The 25,657-nt window shown below is 34.7% G+C and overlaps 1 protein-coding gene across 1 annotated transcript in view; it reads left to right on the top strand.

The window, feature by feature from the left end:
- Positions 1-25,657, top strand: part of LOC149567527 (uncharacterized) — a 104,743-nt gene that overhangs the window by 60,269 nt on the left and 18,817 nt on the right. Inside the window, exon 8 of the mRNA XM_089820749.1 lies at positions 16,355-16,393. Within this exon, the coding sequence (XP_089676875.1) occupies positions 16,355-16,393 (39 nt within the window). The remainder of the gene's footprint in view (positions 1-16,354; positions 16,394-25,657) is intronic.

Here is a 25,657-nt window from a genome sequence, read left to right as displayed (position 1 = left end):
GTTAGTTTTCAAGTTCATTTTTTCTAGCTTTTGCCTCATTACACTTAGGTCCTTCTAACTTATCAAAAGGCTTATGTTTTAGCCTTAATACATCAAAGAAATTCAAACATACTGTATAGGACCCCTATAGGCATCCTTTACCATAGTTACACAACTAGGTCCAATGGCCCTTATTCAATCAATTAGGAGTTACATTTTATTTTGTTTCCTTATTACAATCAAATGCCTTAATAGGCGTTATTACATCATGTTGAGGTACATTAGACCTTTGATCAGTCTTCCCATGCCCATAGGGTTTCTTGGTCTTGCAGTGTTCATTAGGCGCTCCTACACTATCTGTGTCTTTAAGTACATCTCATATTTATATTCATCCAACTCCATATGATCAAATTGAAAATATGTTATTGCTTCAAACTGAATAGCTTAACCTCTAGATTCAAAAATATTAGGGATTAACCGTGAATAGATTTTCCAGAATGATAGCTGGAGGGTGAATTCAAGTGTAAAAATTTATCTCCCTTTGATTTAGGTTTGTCTATGTCTGGCCTCTCCTTGGCCAACCCCTTCCTTGGACGACCTTCCCTTACTCATGGTTTTGTTTAATGAATCCATGCATGGCTATTATTGTCTCAAATGCCTTCCCTCCGAATGAAAAAGATTGTAGATGAACGTCTCTAAATTTTACATATTTCTAGTCTATTTTCAGGTGTTGAACTTCTTGATTAGTCAAAATCATCATACTTTATAATATAATAATATAATAACTCCCAAAATACTTATTTAAATATGTCATCTGAAATAGGAGTCATACCTATTATTTCTTCATGTGAGCAAATGCACTTTCTAAAAATTAAAAGGGTCCATCTCAATCAACACGCAACTTACCACAAATAGTAAGTACCCAAAATGAAGCCCAAACGAAGTCCAATTTAACAAAGACCAACCTATAGCTTACTGAATTATGGAGAAGATAAGACCCTCCCAAGCCAAGCCACTGCCTTAGAGGACCCTCTATCCACAATAATTAGCCTACGAGGATTACAATAATAGGCTAATCCCTAAAACTTTGATACTAGCAAAAATGGGGACATTACAGTGCTCCCTCCCCGAGATTGCTTGTCCTCAAACAACTCGGCAACACAATGAACTCCAACCTCCACCTAGATCCCAAATGAAGAAATATGTGGCATCCTTGTCAACATTGAACTAACTGCATGCCAATATCATCAGGTCCATCAACATCGCTTGCAATATAGCACTCAGTACTTGTGCTGATGATGTGAAAGTCAGGGCATTACCAGAAGATAACTCCATAGGAGATCTTAACATACTCTTCTTCCCTGTAGCCACCCATATAATATATACTGGACTGGATTGTGATCATCACCAACAATCCTAGAAAATGACGTAGCTCCAGGAGAACCATATGCACTCATGCCAATTGTACCTGTAGCTGCAATGGACGTAACTACATCCTCATCAGAATTTGTAGCTATAAGAATATCATTGAGTGTGGCTATAGGAAACTGAACCGTGTCTATAGATGGTGAAAACTGAGCCCAACTCCACTCAAGTGAGTGATCAACATCAATTTCAAAAAGGGGATTGCCATAAGACAATGTTGCATCCATGTCGAACATAGGATTGTCCACAAAGTGAACATCAGCATGTGTTGATCAGTAGTATAACAAAACTTTGTCTCTACATCACACACCTCATTATCAATAACATGTGTACTATCATTAGAGCACACATCTACAACTGCATGCATACCGCTAAACTCTGCGGTAGATGGCTCAACCGACACAAAAATGGCTGTTGATATGACAATATCCTTGCATGCTTCTGCTGCCACTACTGCTGCATTGCCAACAAATACATGAACTTGGGAACTCATGCCAACAACTGCATCATCTGACTCAATTTGACATGAATTCTCATCACATTCCTCCTTTATTGTGCTTAACTCATGCAGTGTCTCATAAGAAATGTACTGCACATTTGTAGCCATAACTCTATCATTACATTTTACTCTTCGAAAAAGCATATGACGCTCTGCTCAAATTTTGGATTCGAAATTAGTTGGGTCATCCATTTGTGATTTTGATTCAGCTCATTCACTAACACATCAACTGTTTGACAATACCGTGTATCTCAGATTCTCCATCCCTAGGTAGACAAGTATGCCCCATGCAGGTATAATGAATACCAAACCTCCAATCACCATCCATAATGCTGAAAACCAAATCTCCAAAATAAAGCACAAATTAAATTGAGCCCAATTTCTGTAGGCTGGCAAGAAACCACTCTGATACAATTTAGTTTTAAAAATGCCAATTTCCTTAACTAACCAGAAGTTTAACATTTGTCAAACACTTGGCAAGCAACTTAATTGCCTTGATATGAATTCCAAATACTACTTGTATACCATTTACCCCAACTCCAAATAATTTAAAGATGATTGCCAAACCAGTTCAGATTTCAAGGAAATATTTTGCAAATTGTTTGCTAGGCCAAATGAATGCTAAAATTTTGAAATTCTGAATGAACACTAGTTCTGAAATTTATTACAAATATATTCTTCAAACTAATTATGAAATCAGAATTCCGACATGAATTGCTTGGACCTGATGTTCACTACATACCAATTGCAGATTATTAGACCACTATTAAACCTGAAAATGCCAAACCCCAAAGACAAGAATAGAGAACTCCACAATTTTAAATGCAGGTCTACAATAATGTTTGTAGACTTCAAAGATTCCCAGAATGCTGATTACTTGGGCTGCCCAACAGCAGTATTAATCTGGTGTCCAATGCCAAATCAGTCCACTCTCTGAATTATCAGAACTGAAACTTCCCAGCAACAACAAAAAACACAGATAAAGAGACGTCAAATCCATATAGATTCAATTGCCCAGCACAATTAAATTCAGCTTGACCAATCCACAATATTACATCTGCCACAAACTCTCAGCACCAGTGATTTATAACGCAAGAGGAAGGATGTTCAATGACAATCCAATGCAATCAAAGTCAAACTGCAATCTGCTATACTTCAGCAGTAGATGAAATGCAGAACTCACAGATTCAAAAACCCTCCTAGGAAATATCAAGCAATAAACGGTATCTCCCAAACAGTATATACAAGAGATACCAATAATAATTTTCAGAACTTAAATCCACAATACCTCAGCAAACACACAACCCAACTTCAAAACCCCTATATCACAACAAGGGAATGAAAATCAGAACTTCAGAAAAAGCCACAAAGGCAGCAAAAACAACTAAATATCCAAGCGTGCTTTTCCCACTGAAATGAGCTCATATTTATCATGCCTTGTTGACAAAAGTTTCCAAAAGGACTCAACTTCAAAACTGTGAAAGTTTCCCAAAAAACTCAGCTTTTGAAATTCTCCAAGACAACATCACTTTAAATATTTAATACTTGGATTAGGCATATAATAAATGACCCCTTCCAATGATGACTCAACTCTCAACTTAAGTGAAATTATAAAGTTAAATTATAACTTTATAATAAGCCATTTAATGATTAATAATAATTTGGCCACTAAAAATATAATAACTCCCAAAATACTCATCATTTAAATATGCCGTCTGAAATAGGAGTCATACCTATTCTTTCTCCATGTGACCAAATGCACTCTCCAAAAATAGGAAGGGTCCATCTCAATCAACATCCTACTTACCACAAAAATTAAGCACACAAAACTAAGCTCAAACGAAGTCCAATCTGAGCCAAACGAAGACCAACCTATAGCTTACTAAATTATGGAGAAAATAAGACCCTCCCAAGCCAAGCCACTGCCTCAGAGGACCCTCTATCCACAATAATTAGCCTACAAGGATCACAATAATAGGCTAATCCCTAAAACTCTGATAGTGACAAAAATGGGTACATTACAATGAAATGTAAGTCAAACGACACTTAGAAAACACTTGTAGGTGGGTATATTAGCTCACATTACAAATAGGGGAAAAACTTCTCTTTTTATGTAAGACAAGCTTATGGAAAGGGTATTCAATTTCATCTAGATGTGGAAGAAAATATGCATGTTGGAAGCTCTTGCTTTGGGGTAAAACCTTGCATTCCAACTTGGGGGAAGTAACTCGCATTGTTTTGAGAAACAATACTCTTATACAAAGACTACAAATCTGAAACTGATTTTTAAAAATTAAAAATTATATAGAAAAAAAGAGCAAAAAAAGAACAAAAAAAGCCCTAGCTTACACCAAAAGGAATTCAAAAATGAAAGCTTAGCTCTTCTCAAGAATGCAACGGAAGAAGTCTCTTAAAATCCTTGAAGAAATATTTCACAAATCCAAGTGATTCAAATTTGGACAAAAATCTCAAGATTGAAGCTATATTTGCAACAAGATTGTCAAAATCGTCTTTTCAAATTAATGCATTTTTGTGTCAAGAACAATTTCTTGATAAATGTTTATCATTGAGAATAAAAATGCACATGATTCAACAAGAAAGACTTTGTCAAACCTGCAAATGAAGTGTTTTTGCACTATGATAGGATTCTTGCTTGCATTTACATGTTTGGATCAAGGTTGCATGGGAACTCATAGCCACACACCTGGTACACGTACCCAAGTACGAGGTACTCAGTGGAGAGCATCATAGCTAAGGACCTTGATTAAGATTTCTGAAAGTATCAGCTTGCAGTTTATCAAGCTTCATTCAATACCTGATCAATTTGAAACTTTGACACAATATTGATTAACAATAAACTTTATCACTGCTCAAGTCAGAAGTTTATCATTTGCAATATGTCATTGTCATATGATTTATGATCTTCTTGTTCATGTTTTAAGTCTGCTTTCTTTGTAATGCATCTTAACATTTATCATATATTATTATTACAAACATATAACAAATCTGAAACTGAAAACAATACATTACATTTGCGAACTTTATCACTGTTCTTGTTTTGAAAAACCATTGTCACGACTCATAATTTCAGTTTTTCTGTAAATATAAAAGTATAATTAAAAATAAAGTTCGACATACCTAAGTACCTCCGTCCCCTATTTTGAAAAATAGCCATATCCATACTGGTACCCTAAGTACCCCAAGTACCATTGTCCCCTTGCAACCTTGGTTTGGATACTTGCTTTCACTCTTTAAAGTGCCATTTTTGACCAATGATGCCCTAGAAGGGCTTTAGAATCAAAAGCACTGGCTGTAATGATCACATTTTGGTATGAAATGCCCTCAAAATTGGCTTTAATATGGAGATTATAGTTCAAATATGAACTATTTTAACCAATGATGACCAAAAACGAGCTTTATCATACAAATTGCAGTTGTATATGGGTCATTTTGGCACTCAGATGCTAATAAATGGTCACGTCTCAAGTTGGAATGAGACATTTTCGCATATGGATGTCCTATATGGGCTTTGAAACAAAGATTGCAAGCCTTTATTATCCCAAAATGAGACGTTTTTAGCTAAGAATGCTCAAAGATGGGCTTTATATAGGCAATTACACTTGCAAATATATGCAATATCTATCAAACAACACCTACAGCTGGGACGGTCATTTTGGCAAAAATTACATGTTAAAATAATGCCCAAAAATGTAGTTACGAGCTTTAATAAGCCTTTCATATATTGCTCTGATATTTTGAAAGTATAGATGAGCTTTTTAATGTCAATTACATGTAAACAAAGCCTTTCTATTTAATAAAGGGCCCCAAGAGTTATAATGGGCTTTTACTATGAGATTGCATGTAAAACATGATGTCTTTGCCACATGCAAAAGCCTCTGACAATGGGACCTTTAATGCACATAGGCTTCTCATGTATTAATTTTACAAGTAATTGTAATTTTAATGAGAAAATATGTAATTAGACTTTAAAAGTCCAGCGTTACTTTAAAAACTCATTAAAACCTCATATATCCTCATGCAAATATATGAAAATGGTTTTAATTCCATTTAACAAGTAAAAAACACTTATGATGTTATGCAGTGGTCAACAAAAAGCCCACCTAGGCAAGATTTTTAATCAAAGAATAAAGATATGCAGTCAGGAATAAAAGCCCACCTGCAGAACACTTAATTCCTACTCTTGAAATACAACTCCGATTGAGGCATAACATAGCTCAAAAAAGGCAGAATTGAAAATGCCACAATCCTAGGGAGAAAATAAAACCAAAATCAAACATAACAACTAAGAAAACAGCATAGATAGTTTATCGCATATACTGCAAACTTATCCGTAGGGTTGCCCCATTAGGACAACACTTCCAAAGAAGTGGTTTTGCTGATAAGAGGTTCACCAAATGTTTGAAGTCTTCTATATGTTTGATGAAATGTCTCTTCTTTAGACTTGTAGCTTAATGCTGAAAGTATGCCAACTGTTTGATGTAATGCAAATGGAGGACTTATGAATATTCCAAACTGTTTGATCTATAAAAGTGTTAACTATGTATTTGGCATTGGCAATGCCTCAAACACACATCAAATAAGCATTCACATGCCCAGGATTAGACTTGGTTTACTGCTCATGCCAAGTGTTCAACAAAATACCAAACAAGTAAAGTCATAATCTTGAAGGTAGAATAGTTAAGGGATCTTATAGTTTTATTAGAGCTTGCATGCAAAGTGTTTGACAAAAACACCCAAAATTTGAAACAATTCAGCATTTGGAGTTTAGAACCATAGGGGTTCTTATATAAGTTTAGGATTCTATAAAACTATTATAAGGTTCTTTGAGAATGTTGATGTTTGGTAGCTTCAATAAGAGAAACCTATGACTATATATAATTATATATGAAATATAATTACATATGAGATATAAGTTTATTATATGAGAGAAATTAATATAATAATGATATACATACATACATATAATAATGACTCCATTTATTATTATATTAATTGTCAAATTAACAAATAGACTTGTCTTGTGAAAGGACATGTCTCTTCTTAACCTTTTCTCATTATAAATAAGAGGCTGCTGCCATTTGGAAGACACATAACACATGTTTGGTAGTGCTTAGTACATTTGCAATGATCTTAAAAAAATCAACATGGTATCAGAGCAGGCTGCAAATGCAGTCACACCGAATGAAACATTTTCTGCACATAATTGAATGCTACTGCCAAATCATTGCAAGTTATGTATTTATGAGTATCCCTCTACTATTGTGGCTACTTGAATTCCTTCACGTGTCATTGGAAGTCAAGGATGATAGAAGAAAATAATAAAGGCGATGAAACATTGAGAGCAAATAACATAGCACAATGATTGTTTAGGCTCCATGTATGTTGCGCAAAGTACAAACGCTGAAATACAAAATTCAATACAGCTACAAATGGTGAGCAAACAAAACGACATGAACGATAGCAAGAGACAACGACGAAAATATGTTGCTGACGATAATTTTTTTTAATTCTTTTTGTTTGCTTGGATCAAATTTAATGGAGCGATGGTCTAAGATGATATGACAATCGGGGTATAGGGGGATTGACTACATTTAATAAAATGAGATGGATAATGCACAATTGCTGAAAATGTAGTGCCCGCGACAACCATTTGAAAATGAAGTGTCCAAGATATGGAGACTAAACTTGTGATTAAATCGCTCTGACATTGATCCTAAGATAGATATGGTCATGGATAGATATCTGATACTGTATTTGTGGCATGGGAGTTTCATTTAGTCCTACCACCTTCTTTAAAGTCCAAACTCGTCTGTATTCAGACATGCAGATATGGTTTACAAAATTCATCCAATGATTTGTAATGCAATCACTTCCAAGGCAGCCTACGTGGAGAAGACTGTGAACATACATTAGAACTATCTAAAAGGTGAAAGGAAGTAAATCAACATGTGTCCAAGTATATAGAGCAATCAAGTTGAATTATAAGAGGAAGTTTTAAGAGGACCCCTAATCCAATATTTTATCATGACAAAGGGTTATCGATAATAATCATCACAGAGAAAGTAAAACCAATATGTGTCACAAGCATTTTTCATATGTTGTAAACTGACCAATCAGGAATCCTACTTTGAAAATATCATGTGTTGCACATTTCAGCACATTTGGAGTCTCAGATGGAATATAATAATAGCCTCCGTCAGTGGTGATAGGCACATTGGAACATCTCTACCTTCTTGCTAGTGTGGCACCAAATACAAGTAATGTGGAAAGACTAGAACAAAAGAAGTCGATGAAGCTATGAGAAACCCTTAAAATGTAAAAAGGCTCCCCCAATAATTAAGATCCCATCATCTAAAATAAGATACATCTCCTCATGTTATTATTCACTAAACTTCAATCATAGCAGGTTATAGAAGATGGGAGATAACTAGTATCTAGAAGGTTATGAGGGATTAATAAAGCTGTCATCCTCACATCAAACAATCAATCATAGTACATAAAGAGATTTTAATGAAGAAATTAATGAGCAAAATGCATGGTGAGGATGTATGAATAGTGATGACACAAGTTGTGAATGAGGGAAGAGGAGGTGTTGACGTTGACTTGGCCCTTCTTTCTAGATCATGATGGGTATTGACAACAAGATAATTCTCTTAAATTGTAGAGTAAAGGGCATGCCTCTATTGTCCTTGATTAAGAGCTAACCATAATAGAAGTCATCTCGAGGGCATCATCTTCAAATTACAAGAGATAAGTTTTTATTATATCTTGAGAACTATCTTTATTTATATTTTTGTAGTTAATCTCTTATTTACACTTCTATATGTACTATAAGAGCTATTTGTCTTGATCTTTTTTTGAATTGCAAGGAAAGGAAGACTGATATCAGATATAGAGAGAGTCTGACACATCAATCTAAAGGAGCGGATAAAGGATGTGTTTTAGTTAATCTTTGATGATTTGGATCATATCAGAATAGGAGGGAGTTTTTTTGACCTCATGAAAACTTCTGATATCATGCAAGTGACTGCATGATTTAATGGGCCTACCCCCTGTGTACATCATGAGGAAGTAATGACTTCCAAATGATGTCACTTGTATTTGCAGAAGTTATTAAAAGGTGACGATCTTACAATAACTCAATTTTCTATCATGATGGATATCTTACGATGGCTGTGCACATCATGATAGACTATACTTTGCATGCTAAATGTTTATATGGTAATCATTATGAGAATGCGTGTGCATATACATCGTAAACATTTTTTTTAGTACATGGTGAATATTATGCATATTGATATTCTAGAAGGCGATTACACATGGTACTTGATGAATATTACATGTCTTGATGTTCTGGAATGTCATTACTCGTAGAGTACTTGGTGAATATCAGACGACTTGATGTTCTGGAAGGCCATTAATCAAAATATTTGGTGAATATCTTGCATCTCAATATTCTTGAAGGCCATTACTCAAAGGGTATTTGCTGAATAATATTAATATTCAGGGAAGCCAATACTCATGATATCGGATGTGATATCGAACATTTTTGAGTAATTGGTGAATATTATATATTCTGGGAGACCAATACTCTGGATATGAAATGTGATATCAAAATGATGGATATCTTCTAATCAAAGATATCCTTAATCTTGCTAACTTGATATTACTTTGAGGTAATACTTGTGTTTATCCTCCCTAGATAAGAGGGAGTGTTGATGTTTGGTAGCTTCAATCGGATAAACCTATGACTATTTATAATTATATATGAAATATAATTATATATGAGATATAAGTTTGTTATATGAGAGAAATTAATATAATAATGATATTTATATATATATTTATAACTATGATTATATTTATTATTATATTTATTTTCAAATTAACGAATAAACATGTCCCTTCATGGGACAAGTCTCTTCTTAGCTTTTTCTCATTATAAATAAGAGATTGCTGCTATTTGGAAAACACATACCACATATATGCTAGCGCTTAGTACATTTGCAGCGATCCTAAGAAAATCAATAGAGAATCTAGTCATAATCATAAGCATGGGAAATACAATTAAGCTATACATCTATAACATCATTATAGACATATAACATAAGTTTGTTTGTATACAAAACTGAAGATTCCATTTATAATCGCTAAAATTATTACAATTGTCATGACTCTCACACTGCCGAATTCATTTAGAGTGTCTTATAGCTACATTCCATCAAAAGATCAAAGAACAAATAGAGAACATTGGAAGCAGTATGGTTGGGATCCAAGTCTTAGCTAAAACCAATAGTCGCATATTAAAGGGAAATGATACATAAAGGTATTTGAGCCTTAAAACTTCTACAAATATTGTCTCAATGCCTCTACAGAATACACACCTCTTTTTGTGCACTACAAATTAGGTTCCTAGCTAAAGATAACCTAACCTAGTAGCCTAACAATCTTTGAATGACAATCATGCATTCCAAATGGAATAGCAATCCAATATACTTTCATTAAAATTGAAACCTTCCTTAAAGTTTACACTCCTTTCTTCCACTTGGTCAATAACCCTGTTGCACATGGTAGACCTTTTGATGAGGTCTTCTTTGAAATCATTGTGATATGGTATCTTCAGTAAGTGTTTAGGCCTCTTGGTTTCATTGAGAGATTTTTGTGATTGTTTGTATGACAATCTTGCACATTATTGTCCCATTGAGATTCACTTTCTTCAAAATCAATTAGTTAGCTCTATTCATAGGTCTGAAATCATTCAATGCCAATCTATGATAATTATTTTGAAACTAGATTTCTAGAATTTTTATTCTAGACATAGGTTTTACTCTTTATGGTTTAACCATCCAAGTTTTATCTCAAACTTTTAGTGCTTTTGGATGTGAGCACAAATAGAGTTATTTTGAGGCCATTCACATGAAGGAGCAGAATAGTTGAGCTAACAACTGAATTACCTAGATTTTGCGTAATGCAATCTTTAACTTTGCACAAGAAAGATGGATGACAAACCATAAGAACTTATTGTGCTAGATGAGAAACCCTCTTTGCTTTTGGTTACAAAGAATGAAATTGTTGATTTTGAGAAGCAAGGTATGGAGGTATAGGTAGTGCACCAATGGGGGAATTGGTTAAGATGGCATCATTGATTAGTACATTTCCCAACTTTTTACACAAACCTTACTTTAGAATGGAGAGAGAAAATCACAAATTACAACCTAAAACTATAATGAAATTAAATAGAAGATAAGAGAAAAGAGATGCAAATGCTTGATTGGAGCAATGCCATTTTAAGGGGGCAACTTCAAAGAATATTGATAAAAAATGCAATACCATTCTTAACCATGACTTATGCATTGTTGGGTCATTCTAATAACCTAGTCCTAATGAGGCAAACTTAGCTCACAATAAATATATATCAGGACTAGTAAATGACTAAAATAAGAATTACGTGGGCCATAATTGGTTATCACATATCTAAATACATTCAACAATTTAAGGGTGTAGTATGTTCCTCAATTCAAACAAGCATTTCCTCAATGTGGTTCAATTGTTGATGCTTGCGCATGAACTCTTCATCTTCCCACATAGCATCTTTGACCTGCCAATTCTTCCACTTGATTAGATACTATTTGATTAACCTTGGCAAATTCTCTATGCATATTCAAAGGTTTTCTTTAGGGTCCAAGATGACTTTTCACTTTTTTATGAGCTCAAGTATCATTGTTTGTAATGGAATCTGTTTTCCAGTTACTTTCTTCGAAGCAGAGATTTGAATAGTTTTTACTTTTGTTGTCAAAGGTGAATCTAGCTTGAATGCCACCATTAATCTTTTGCAAAACTTGACATGGATCATAATATGTGGGTGTGATTTTGTTATCCTTCTTTTGTTTCATCAAGGAAATGCCAATATGGTTACCAAATTTCTTTCACTCAAGTATTGGTTTGTATTCTTCTGCTTCATTCTATTTTATGATATGACCAAATTCTCTTTGAGACTAGAAAATACTTTAAAAAAAAGTAGAATGTGAGTTTTTGTTGCTTGAACTCTTGGTGGTGATGATGGAGTCTCTAGATAAGATTAATTTTCTACAAAACTTTATGAACCTTCATTGGAGAAATTTTACATTTGAGAGAGCTTACAATTTGAAGATCATTTGTTTTTGATCTTTTTAATTTAAATTTCTCATCTCAAAATGAATGACTAGAATGAATAGAGAAAAATAATGCCCTAATCTAATGAGACCAAACTAGCTTACAATAAATATGCATAGGGACTAATGAATGACTAGAATAAAGAATATGTAAGCCATAGCTTAGTCACATTTTAATATATTCAATGGGTTAAAGGGTTTACAAAAAAACTAGAGAAGTTCTCATCCATTGCTAGTATAAAAATTGGTTTTTTATATAGGAAAACTAGCATTTCGTGAGCCTCCTAGTGGCCATGTTCTTGGTTGAGAAAATTGGGATGGTTATGGTTCCCTAGCAGTACTATTTACCCTCCTTTTTGGAAATGTATTTTCTTAATTCGGTTTTCTTTGAGTGTCCTTGTAATAGCCACGCTAGCTCAAATTCTACTCTACTGGGAATTGTATATTATTTTTTGATTTGGAAGTGTTTGGTTATTTTTTCGTGTTTCTCTTGAGAGAATATATATGGATGCAATCACAATTCTTGTAATTAAACAATTAAACTAAATATTTTATTAGCATAAATGCAAATACTTTATTTATTGAAATATTTACAACGCATAGAAAATTCATATTTAATTTTTTTTATTGAAATGTTTACAATTCATAGAAAATTCCTAATTAATTTTTTGAAATATGTATAAACAAATGCAATTGGTAAAAACTTGGCTCCACACGTGAGACCTGTGAGCTAATAAATTCCTCAAATACACACTATAAACCCCTTGAATATTGAGTATGATCAATTCTTATTGCAAATGATTTGAAGAAGCCCAAATTGATGTATGTTGGGACTTACACCAAGCCCTAGAGAACAAATTTGTGACTATATATGGCATGGTCAAATTTGGATTTAATGTCTTGCTAGCTAGAGATCGATGGATATAACCAAAAACAGACATTCCATGGATGCTTCCCACAACCTCACTGAAGTTTAAAAAATCCTCCAATTTCACACAAACTAAACTCTTGGATGTAAGTCCACAATTAATTGTACAATATCATTGTATCTTTTACCAATTCAAAGTGGTCATAACTAGGAGAATTGGGGAAATGCTAAAAGCCTTGGTGATTTGTATTTCCCCAATTTAGCTCACTTGGTGATGCAGTCAAGATTAGCCTATTACGTGACCTTCGCAGGCTATTCAGTTAGTTGGAAGGTATACGTGAAACGGTGAGCTAACAAATTTCTCTAATACACACTGCAAATCCCTTGAATGTTGAGTGCTACGGATTCTTATTGTAAATGGCTTCAAGAAGCCCAAATTGATTTATGTTGGGACTTACACCAAGCCCTGGAGGACAAACATATGGCGTTGTATGGTGTGACCAAAATCGGATTTAATGTCTTCCTAGCTAGAGATCAATGGATATATCCGGAAACACACATTCCGTGAATACTTCTTACAACCTCACTGAATTTCAAAAACTCTTCTCTAATTTCACACAAACTAGAGTCTTGGATGAAGTCCACAACTAATTGTACAATATCATTCTATCTTTCACCAATTCAAAATTGTCTAACCAGAAAAATTCACAATTCTCTAGGCAAATGTTGAAAGCCTTGATAATTTGTAATGTCCCCAATTCAGCTCACCTAGTGATGTAGTTAAGATTAGCCTATTAGTGACCTTTGAAGGCTAATCAGTTAGTTAGAAGGTTTCAGTGGTTGAGCTTGAAACTGTATTCCTACTCGTGGTCAGTATTGCTCTTCATTATGAGCCAATTTCTATTTTTCAGCATATCATTGACGCATCTACGAGGACATACTTGGATTTATATGGATTATTAATGGGGCTTATAAGCCACATATTTGATTAGTAATCATTAATTGAGTTTAACTTAACTAATGATTAAATTTAAAGGCTTATCATTGAGGTATTGAAGGCACAATAATTTTTTTTTAATATGGTGGACTAGACGACAAAGCCAAAGTGGGGGATAATATTAATTTACTGAAGTAATACTTAAATGGAAGCTTTCTACAAGAAATGCTAAATGATTTATTTGACCCTTTAGTAAATGTATTGTGGCTTTGGGGAGAAATTATAATTAAAAGTTATAACTCATATGTTTGATACTTTGTCGTCAAATAGCTTCTGATGGTTTAAATTTTAATGAAGTTTAAACTTAGACTTGGCAATGATTGCAATGAATCTCATGAGAAAGGTAACACTGAAGCTTTTAGTCAAAGGTGTGAAAATAAAGACATAGGACCAATTTGGTAAGAGGAAATTATTTAAGAAGCCAAGGATGGAGATTGACCATATCATTTTATGCATGTGCTTTGTAATATTGTTGTGAACTTAGTGTTCTTCGAAGCAAGTTTGGAGTTGTTATCTCAGTGTTCTTTGCACTTTGAGTTGGTTATCCATTGCCAAAAAATTGTGCTTGAAAGGATGATCTTAAAGCTGCCATAGAATGGTTTGGAGATTCATTGGAGTTATTAAAAGCTGGTAATAATTCTCATAATTATTTCAAGAGAAAGTTTGGTTTTTTAACAAAAGATTGACTATCATGGAGGTTGCAATATGTATATGAAGTATTGCTAGTCTCAGGAGGGGCTAGTGTTTGAGGTTGAAGGCTGCAACACATTCAGAAGGTCAATGATTGTATTTTGAAGGCCTAGATTGCATGGAAAAAGTACCATGTTTTTTATTCTTAGTTCTCACAATTTTGTTTGAAGGCATTGCAAGTTGTGTGATTGCTGCTAGAGAACAGAGTAGGATAACAAAGCTTCTTGGCTGTGAGATATAGTTACAATACAAAGTAGACATGAGTGACATAAGGGGTGGAAGTCTTTATAGGCACAATGTACAGGATGATGAGAGGGAGGCTAGGGACTTATTCAGAAACATAGTTGTAGGTCAACAACTATTTAATATTTTTTAATATTTCCTGTCAATTTTCCTTTGTTCTTTTCTGCATATTATGCATTAGTAAGCCTTTGTGCCCTTTATTTTCTAAACCTATGAGCCATTGGTATGATCAAGACTGCTAACTTCTACATTATAGACTTCATTAAAGATTTTCCATTGATCTCTCAAAGCTGTTAAGCTTTCTCTACAAGGATCTGATCCTCTAATACCAATTGTTAGAATATATAGTCCCCCAATATAACTGAGAGGTGGGGGGTGGGGCGTGAATAAGTTATCCAACTATTAGCACAATTATCAACCTTAATAAAACTTAACCATGTGAACAATATAATCAAAAACCACAACAAGATACTCATGCACAATAACACCATATATCTTAACTAGGGAAACCCTTGATCGGAGGGAAAACCCTGGTGGGGATGGTACCTACAAGATGATATACTAGTATAAATATTTTTTGTTAGAGGATGGACCATATTAGGAGTCTATAACAATATTCAGTACGTACCAGTACCTGTTAATTCCTCCACATCCTCCATAGGCAAATTGTAGGGATTGTGGACATATCCCAAGACAAAAGAATCACTCTTTCTTACTGTTGGGTGATATGAATTTCTGTATGCCTTAAACAACACCTCTACGGACTTCTGGAGAACTTTCTCTTAAACCTTATTTCTCATATTTAGGTCTCCCGTACTAGTTAATAATGCCATTTTAGATAAGCCTGTTTTTCTCATTTTTTTAGTACAATCTGAAACAACAAGGTACTAAATGTTTCTAGGAAACGTTTTTTTTTTCTTTTATTTCAAAAGTTTGGTTATATTTTCCTCCTACATGTAGAGAGATGAAATTCAAAATTATAGTTTATTAGAAGGATAATCTTTGGTTCACACTTCTTTGATGGATCGATTGCTGTTAGATAATGCTCCCAGTTAATAATGAAATTGGAAGCTTGCTAGAACCTTAAGTTCTTTTGGTATGGAGTCAGAAGCTTTTGGTTCTGAATTGTGTGGTGGCCTTAACCTTGCCAAACTAATAACGAAAAGGAAAAAAATAAGGAAATTTTCACTTGTGATTTGCATACTATTGTTTGATCCAACTCTGTATTGCTCCTTAGGTACACATTTGCTTCTCATGACTATTTCTATTTTATTCTATCATAAAAAATGTTAGGAAACTGTGTTAGTGCGCAAGTCTTAAATTTTGTATTTGTTCATATAATACATTAGCAGATTGTGATGATTTTTTTCTCATCAAGATCAGGTTTTACATATAATTTTTTTCTCATCAAGATCAGGTTTTACATATAATTTCATTATGGAGCACAACAATTTTATGAAAAATTATTGTTGTTGGTGCAGGAAATGATACTTGCAAGTTGTGATCGCAAACCCACAAAGGTCGGAAGATTTTCCAATGCAAATACCCTTTCTACAATTATTTAATTCTATGTTTTTGTGGTACAGGTTGATATTTTTAGTTTATGTATGTAGAAATGCCAACATGCATAAAATCTTTTTGCTACATCAGGTTATATTTTATGAAAACTACACAACACTAGTAGACCTATCGGTTTTACTGTGTACTTTCAGATCTGATGCCGTGTAGCTTGTAAACATTTTAGCTAAGTTACCAGTTCATGTATGAGAACCTGGTAAATGGGTACAAGCAAATTGTTTTTCCTGCACACATCTATAGGAGGGTGCCATAATGCTAGCATCTATAGATGGGTGCCTGCGGGCTGGTTGGGGTGCCACTGCCAGGCCCATCATCGTCCTGGGTCCAAGTGTGTGAACACGGTAATTTAGCATTTTAGTCTTACTAGTAACTTTAGCAATCAGATGGTAGCTTGATTTGGAGTAACTATGAGCAAACTAATTGGTGGGGCCCTACAGTTACACAGCAAATGATATTTAAAGGCTTAACAAGCTAGACTTAGACTATTCCACACACTGATGTTAATTTAAGCATTACCAAGTACCATGTTCCCCTAGATAGTTCCTTCAATGCTTTTAATTGTGAAGTTTATAATAGGAAATAGGAATTGTTGTCATGTAGTGATATAGCCTAAAAGATGCCCATATTGAGTATCTTTCAACCAGCATTTTGATTCCTACTCTTTTGTGTTGCTTATGATTGTGGCCATTAGTATCAATGAATACTTTATTTAAGAATATGAAGTGTCCCCTATTCAAACTTAATCTATGTCCAAACAAAAGTTAAGTAATTGATAAAGTAAAGTTAGATATTTTATTTACTAAATAATACCAAGGGGCATGTGGAGGGTTATGTCTATTGGAGAAGAAAGGTATTTACCATAGTTAGACCAAGCAAGGGGAAGGAGCATCACTAAGAATACAATTTTTATTTGATTATTATCCATTTGTGGAGAAAGAACTATAGTCCAACCCGCCCAGAATAAACCCCCCCAGGATAAACCCCCCCAGGCCATGCAGAGATCACTGTTGCCCAAATATCTGTAAGTGGTGGCAGATTATGACTTTCAAAGGACAATTATTAGACAGTCTCAAAAGCAGAAAATGATTTTTACCTAGAAACAAATCAGTGCAGAATTGGACCAGATTAATAGCCACCCCAACGGAATTGAATTAGTCATTCTGAACCATATTCTGAGCATTATATCTATTTAGTATTTACAAAACAAACTATTAAATGTAAATTCTGGATAAATCTTATCTAGATAAACAAAAAGATTTCATATTTGAAATAGGAATTAGTGAACATATGAGCACAAAAGTAATGAACAAAAATTCAAAAGTTACACTAAATGGGACAATCAAATCACACAAAATTAGCCACATCTGATAGTCATTAAAGAAAATTCTATCAAGGATAAATTGAAGAGACCTGAGGCTTTGACCACAACTGACAAGTGAAAATTTAAACTGAATTTTAACTGAGCCTAGGAAATCAGGGACTATCAGGAACCAGATATGCAATAAGAGATGAAAATGGAAATATCAAATAAGCAGGTCCAATCAAACTGTAGGAATCCCAATCGTTTCTAACTTTGACAAACACTAGGTTGGTTCAATTTTTAGATGTTTGACATTTTGTCAAACACTTTGCATGCAGGCTCTAATTCTTGTTGGATTTTTGATATGTCTAAAGACTCTAAACACCTTTCCAAATAAGGGTTTTTGAAATGAAACAGTCACAATGCACAAAATTTAAAAGTAATTGCAAATGAGCCAATTACAATCCAATGTTGGAAATGTCCTTGCAAACAATGCTTGACTAGCAAGTTCATTCCAATGCTGAAAGTGAATTACAAATTCATTGATCATTCCACATAGTAAAACATAAATATGTTGCAAATCGGAAAACGAGGAAATCAATGCAGCACATCAAATCTGTCTGCATTTTATTAATGGTCTTCACATGTTGCATTGAAACCCCTTCGATATTGAAACCCCAAAAGATGATTCAAAACCCTCTAGTTTTCAAGCAGCACTCCCAGCTGCAACTCACGTGCTCAGACATTTGTGATGGCTACTGTAAAAATGCCAAACGCAGACCATATAGAAGCTGCGATTTCACTGTTTTCTGAATGCTAGATTATCCACATGCAATCTGAAACAATATTTATTTACAATCTGCGATTTAAAATTCACCATTCAATTTCAATTGAAAACACAATGATGGCTCTGAAAGAACCATCCACTGGCACAATTCACTGGTATAGTTTTGACCAATTCAAAGTGCACAATAGCTGAGGAAATTTCCAATTTCTTAAGCCCTCCCTTCTGCAAAACCCTTGTCACAAAACTTCTCCAATTCCACAATTATCAAATGCACAATAGAACGAATCAATCCTTGCATTTGGAAGCATTTATAACTTTCAAATTTTCAATGCAAATCAGCCTGTAGCTTCTAGTTCACATTTTGCATAACTTGAACAAACATAGGCATTTGAAAAATATTTTCTTTTGTGGCCATGTTTGAAATATAATAGTAAATTATATTTCTCTCCAAATATAAGCACCAAGTTACTTTATACTTTAATAAGCACTTGTTGCACCGGAGCACACCTTACAATATAAACTTTATATTTAAACATTAATTATATGGGGTTTAATTAATGAATATTAATGAATTTAACAGCTCATTAAAATCCACGAAGGACCTGCTCCAAAACTAGGTGCTCACTGCCTGACTGAAATGCCAAGGTGTCCTGCCAAAAATAGCACTGACCAGACATGACTTGCTATAAATGGTAAGTCTCAAACTGGAATCTCTATCAATGACCCTGCAACTCCATGCTACGGCGTTGAGTATGCTGCATTACATGCTGGGATTCAGCTATATGCAGAAAAATCAATTAAAACCATGGACATTGAAGGAGATTCAATATAGTAATAAACACTATCACCAAACATTTCAACCAGTTGGAAAGGCAATATTGGATTGATAGGATAAATTAATCATAAAAAAGGTCCCAAAAATCTCACTGTCCAATACTCATCTTGATGCAAACAACATTGTAGATTATCTTGCAAATAGGAAAATTGATCAATAACAACAAATAGTCATATCGAATAACATAAATGATTTGCGGAGTTGAGAGGATTACTAAATAAGGATTTTCTAGGGACAACATTCCTTTCACTAAATTCATTAACTAGTACAGATACATTAACTGCCCTGCCAAACTTTACACCAAAAAATGCAAAAATTGCAATAACATCCTGCATCATATCCATCATAACCCTGAGGGTGTTGATTTCTTAGTCACTGATGCATTCTCGAGAAGAGTGTGCCAATCATAAAGAGTTTCAACTAGCTGTTTTCCTGTTTAAATGCCATTTGTTTAGTGCATTCTAACAAAATAATGGCGAATTTTGGTGTGCAATGCATGTGCTAGGAGGATTGAGAAATTCGATTTGAACGTTTGTTCTCTTGCTTGTATAATCCACCAATGAAGGAGACAATAATCAAGGTACTAGGGGCTAATGCTTGGGGTTTGTGTTGAAGAGGACTTGCATCTCAAGAAAATCATGAAATTGTTTTGGGCACTGTCCATCTTGTATAAATGAAACCACACATTAGAGAATTAGCAACCATTCTCAATCTAGAAGCTGAACACAAGAAAGGAAAAACGAAAAAGGCACAGACTTAGCTTAAGAAAGGGATTATAAAATCCCAATATGGAATATCTCAATACCTTTTTGGCCACGAATGAAGGTCTTTTCTCTTCAGCCCAGCTGGAAAGATCATTGAACTTAGTGGTGGCATGATCTTTTAATACTACCTATTGTAATTATTTAAGGTTCTTTTAATCTTATTTTAAAATAGAAAGCTACCCCCTTAGTTAGCATTTTGCCAAAAATATATATAAATTTCATAAGTATATGTAATTGTGCAAATTATTATAGTTGTGAGCTAGGGTTTGTTATATTTAAATTTTTTTAATGGGTTATTAGAGAACAACATTTATGAAGAAGAGATATCTAATCACTAATCACAACATGAACTTGTCTCTCTATTGCTGTGTATGTTGGTGCATTGTCAGATACAATTTGAACAACCTTTTCCATGCCTACTTTCATGATTATCTTTGCAAACATATTGCATGAAGTTGTAACACTTCTTAACTTCACGAGAAGCATCAATTGACTTAACCAACACAATGTATCCATCTTATGGCACTAGCAAGTTGATCAATATGTGCTTGCTGCATTATCCATCCATTAGGCAAAATAATGCAACCTTTTTAATACTACATTCTCTTTTGATCTTCTATGACTAGTGTTTCTCACACCTTCACGCTGGAAGAGCCCAATCAAATCACATTGACTGGGTGCCTCGACACCTTTTCCACCTATAGTCAATCTATTAATCAACAACTTCCAATATGGGTTCCTAGTAACATGGAATTATATGTTGTTATATTAACAAAAGTCTATGCATGCCATCTTTGCTTTATGATGCTTCTTGTAGTTCCTTTTGGTACTAGAAAATGTTGCTGATCAGAAGCGTTGAGGAACAAAGAATTCCTATGAGTGAGACTACACTCAGTCATAATTTTCTCCAGTAGATGACCTTATTTGTGGATCAAGATGATAGCATAGTCCATTAGTCTTTGATTCCAAAGGATAATTCATCACAAATGCAAATGCCTCTACTGCCCTCTTCAATTCTATTTTATTCTCACACAAAACAAAGGCAACTTTCATCTCTAATGTGATCTCTGGTTCCATTGAATAATACGATATGTCTCAACTAAGGATTTATGCAAGATGACATTTGAGGTGAGTGATGCTACCTCTCATACTCAAGCTAAAATGATTGAGCAGTGGTATTCCTGCCTTTGTAGTTAGTGTTCCATTCCTCTAAGGAGTGTTGCTAGTCTTGACACTGCTATAATAATATCCTGATGTCATATCTATGTACGTAGTTGGAAATTCTAGAACAAATGGGAAAATTGTAATATCCTTAATAGGGTCTGACTATAATAATTAGTCTAAATCTTAAAACTAAAAACTTCACAACGCTGGTCTTTGTTTTGGAATGTCAATCTATTCACAAGCTTTTCTGTAACTCTCAGAATTGAAGAACCAAAATGCTAATATACCATTTCACAAATAGAAGAGATTCAATATTTCCAGCAGTTTACAGAAGTAAACATGTTTATGCCCAAATATTCAATAAACTAATTACACCCAGTTTATCTCTAACTCCAAATTGAGATATCAAACTGCACATGTTACAAATTCAAAACCATGAGGCCTTCACATACAAGTTCTAGAAAACATAGATTGGTTATAAATAATCAAAGGCATCTGGGTCACGGCTACAAGAAATTGGGAGATATTTGTGACATGCGCCACGTGATCACTTAGATTCATGATTCTAGGTCCAACGTTGCAGGCTCAGATCAACTTTGATCTTGACTAACCAAGATGGAGAAAGTTCCCTCTTGTTGTGGCTTTAGTTGGTTCCATCATTGCTAGTCTCTTTCGTGATTTCTGCCTAGCTAGATGAGATTGTCATGCTATCAAATATTTAACTTAGTGAGGTCCAAAGTAATGCACATATGCTTAGGTAATGGATATTCCTGAACTTCACTGCAAACAGATACCCGACTTTGATTCTTCAGAATTGTAGTTGATCATTTCACTCCCCCTCTATGACTTCAATATCTGTGCACTCAAAATTCCATAGTACACCTATGAAATATCCCTTTTGATTGTAGCAAATCACAAATCGTTTGAGCTCACTGTCATGCTCTATTTGAGCTTGTGCCAAAATTGCGATTGGGTTGTCCAAATTGCTCAACTAAAGGGGTTTTGTCCTTTTGTGTTTGTCACAAATGACCAAGGATAAAAAATTGATCTTAGAAAAGTAATCTCCTACGAAGCCAGGTTTGCACCTTGCAACCTGGATTGAGGTACGGGTTCACACGAGTCCGGATTTGTGCCCGGGTTCACTGCAGGTCTGTCTAAGTCCTTGCTGGCACAAATCTGGGCGAACCCAGGAGGACCTGCAGCAGATGGGTTCAAAAAATGAAATGAAATAACATAAAATAATGTTTCTTTAATATTTTCTTTTTATGTAACCCAAAAAGGAGCCTAATAAAAAACATTTCACTTATTTAATCTCTCATTTGCTCTCTCATTTTGGTGTGCCCATTTGCAAGTTTTAAGAGAAGTTTGTTGAGATTATTTGTTTCAATGATGAGGATCTAGATATAGTTGCAGCCGGGGATGAAGCCATTGATCCCTCATTATTTGATGACCCATTGACCATTGAAGGGCATTTGATACAATGATCATTGATAAACTATTAAACACTTGCCATTTATCATTATGATTCAAACTTTATTATTAGATGAACTATGCTATGTTTGAAATTTCATTTTGCAATTTAGTAATTCAATGTATGATTTTCTTTGCAATCATAAACATAGATTAATGAGTGGGTATTTAATATATTTCTTTGACATTTGGCATTGATCAATGATCAAGCAATGTATATCTAGACTTTGAAATGACTAAGTTTTGCAATTATGCATGTTTCTCTTATATTTTTGTGTATATAATAAACATATATGCGCACACACACACAAACCCAACCACGAACCTAAATGGGAAGCTTGAAACCACAAACCCAAATCCGTCCCCGAACCTGAATTGGTAACTTAGGTGATATCGAGCATGGCCTCCACGCTTAACAACCATTCCCCAAATACTCGAGCTACTTAGCAGGTTCCTGCAATTGTCCAGGTTAGTTCACCATTGCGCCCCTTGTGAGTTGACAGTATGATTTGAGGGTCTTAGTTGTGTGGTTATAGGCTCTTCAGCAGCCTATGGTGTGTTTTGGCGCCGTTGAGGGACTTACTATTTATACTAAGTCAATCTGGTGGTTCTAATGAGCTGAGTTGAGTCAGAGGAGTTGGAGGATGCTCTCAGTTTTCATTCGGGCTTCCGGTTTGGGCTCTGAGAATCTTGGAGGGAGCGTCTATTTATAGTAAGTCATCCCGTCAGGTTCATTAATCATTTTTCATCATCAGATCACTTTGGTATTGTCAGATTTCGATTCTGATGCTTCTTCAATTGTTTTCGCAAGACGGGTGAATTATTATTATTCATCTAAATACGCTGAGGTTGCTATTTTTGTTAGTGTTGTTGGTTGGTCACCTTAGTATCATAGCTCGTTGGAACCTAGACGAAAAGTTTTAAATCATGGGAACAAGAAACAATGGCCTTACATGTCAGAATTTGAAGCTATGGTGGAAATGGTCATTTTCGGAGCCAAAAGCATTTAATAAATTAGTTTATAATGACACTTTATTATGTTTTAATGTTGTGTGAGGGAAGCTTCTTAAGTGAAGTTCATTTGGGAAACTTTGTGCCATTTGGAGATTATAAATATGAGCTCATTTGATGAGTAAAGCATCCGATTAATTATTTTCTTTTGTTGTCTGCGAAGAGTTTCTGAGTTTGCTGATTTCTTTGCCCTTGCTAAAGTATAAGGGTTTGGAATTAAGAAGTGCCTAGTAATTTATAAGTGAGGTATTGTGAATTAATTCTAAGAATTGTCTTAATTATAGTATTTCCCAACTGTTATGTACTATACCTGGGAATTTCATTGTGGCTGGAGAATTTGTGATTTGGAACACCATTATTGTCTACTGTTTTGCGTGGTTAAAGAGGAATGTACTATGTCTGTCATTCTTGTATTTTGCAGCGATTACAAACTTTTTGGAAGGCTGCAATCAATTATTGGAGGGCAGCAATCAGGTTTTAGAGCACTTGCAATTATAAGCAAGGAGCATGTATTTTTGAACCTGCGAGTAAATTTGATTATTTCTTGAGAGCTGCAATCCATATTTCATTTGTTAGAAGTCAATTTCCAGGTTCATTATTGCATTCTTGTAAATTTCCAGAAGTCAATTTTTAAATTGGATATTAGTAGCATTGTCATCAATTATAAAATTACTTCTGAATTGTTTAATGGTGTTCATTTGTCCAAATTGATAAAGGCTTAATCTATAAAAATTGTGAGCAACCGGCTGTGAATGTGATAATAATTTGCTTGCCAAATGTTTGACAAAATATCAGACTGTTGATTAGCAAAAGCAAATTGATGTTTGTTAAGGATATAGCCTATTGAGGGTTTTACAATCGCAGATGTTACAAACCCACCGCTTGTTTGAGGTTGTGTTGAACATTACAAAATAGATGCTCAGGGTCGTTGTGGAGGAGTTACACTGCAAACGCCATTCAAAGCATGCATTGATAGGCTACACCATCCCTTCCACCCATCACAACTTGGACAAACAAAGGCGGTTACTCATAGGAGGGACCCAATTAGTGACTCATCAACAGAGAGAAAAATAGAGAGACACTTTAGCCTATTGGGATGCTCAAATAGGCTAAGTGTATGTATGTGAAGATCAAGCCAAGGGGAGGGGGGACATGACTGTCCTCCCTTCTTGGGATTGCTTACCCTTAAGCAATTGCAGTGTTGGGTGATGTAGAATGTGCTCACTTTCCCAAGTCGCATCTTCTATGGGCAAACCCCTTCACCACACTAGAAATTCTCAAATAGATTTATTTCTCAACCGCCTCTCCCTTACCTCCAACATCTTAGTAGGTACCAACTCTAATTTTCCTTCCTCGTCCTAAGGGGGTAATGCTTGTGAGCTTGTAACATGTTGTCCAACAACCTTCTTTTGGTATGAAACATGGAACACATGGATTCGACTATCTTCTAGCAACTCCAACTTAATATGTCACTTGCCCCACTCTACTCACTATCTTGTAAGGTCCATAAAACCAGGGGCTAAGCTTTTCGGTGCCATTCTTCCTCAGCTAACTCTGTTGGTAGGGCTGCAGTTGAAGGAACACCGATCTCCAACCTTGAAAGATCTCTCAGTCCCGTGTTGATCAGAATAAATCTTTTGCTGATTCTAATTGGCTACTATTTTCCTTGTGGGCAGGAAGGAGATCCTGTTGCTCCTGTAAAGACAATGGATCATAACCATATAGTTCTCTAAAGAGAGTCATACTAATGATCATATGATACATAGAATTGTAACAATGCTCGCCCAAATATATCCATTTGACTCAAGCTCGTTGCTGCCCTGAAACGTAATTGCAAAGACAATCCTCTATCCACTTATTTACTAACTTTGTTTA

This window comes from Cupressus sempervirens, chromosome 3 (assembly GCF_028749045.1).
Source record: "Cupressus sempervirens isolate cs-2001-9-10 chromosome 3, ASM2874904v1, whole genome shotgun sequence".
Taxonomy (NCBI): Eukaryota; Viridiplantae; Streptophyta; class Pinopsida; order Cupressales; family Cupressaceae; genus Cupressus; species Cupressus sempervirens.
This window is presented reverse-complemented; position numbering and strand designations above follow the sequence as displayed.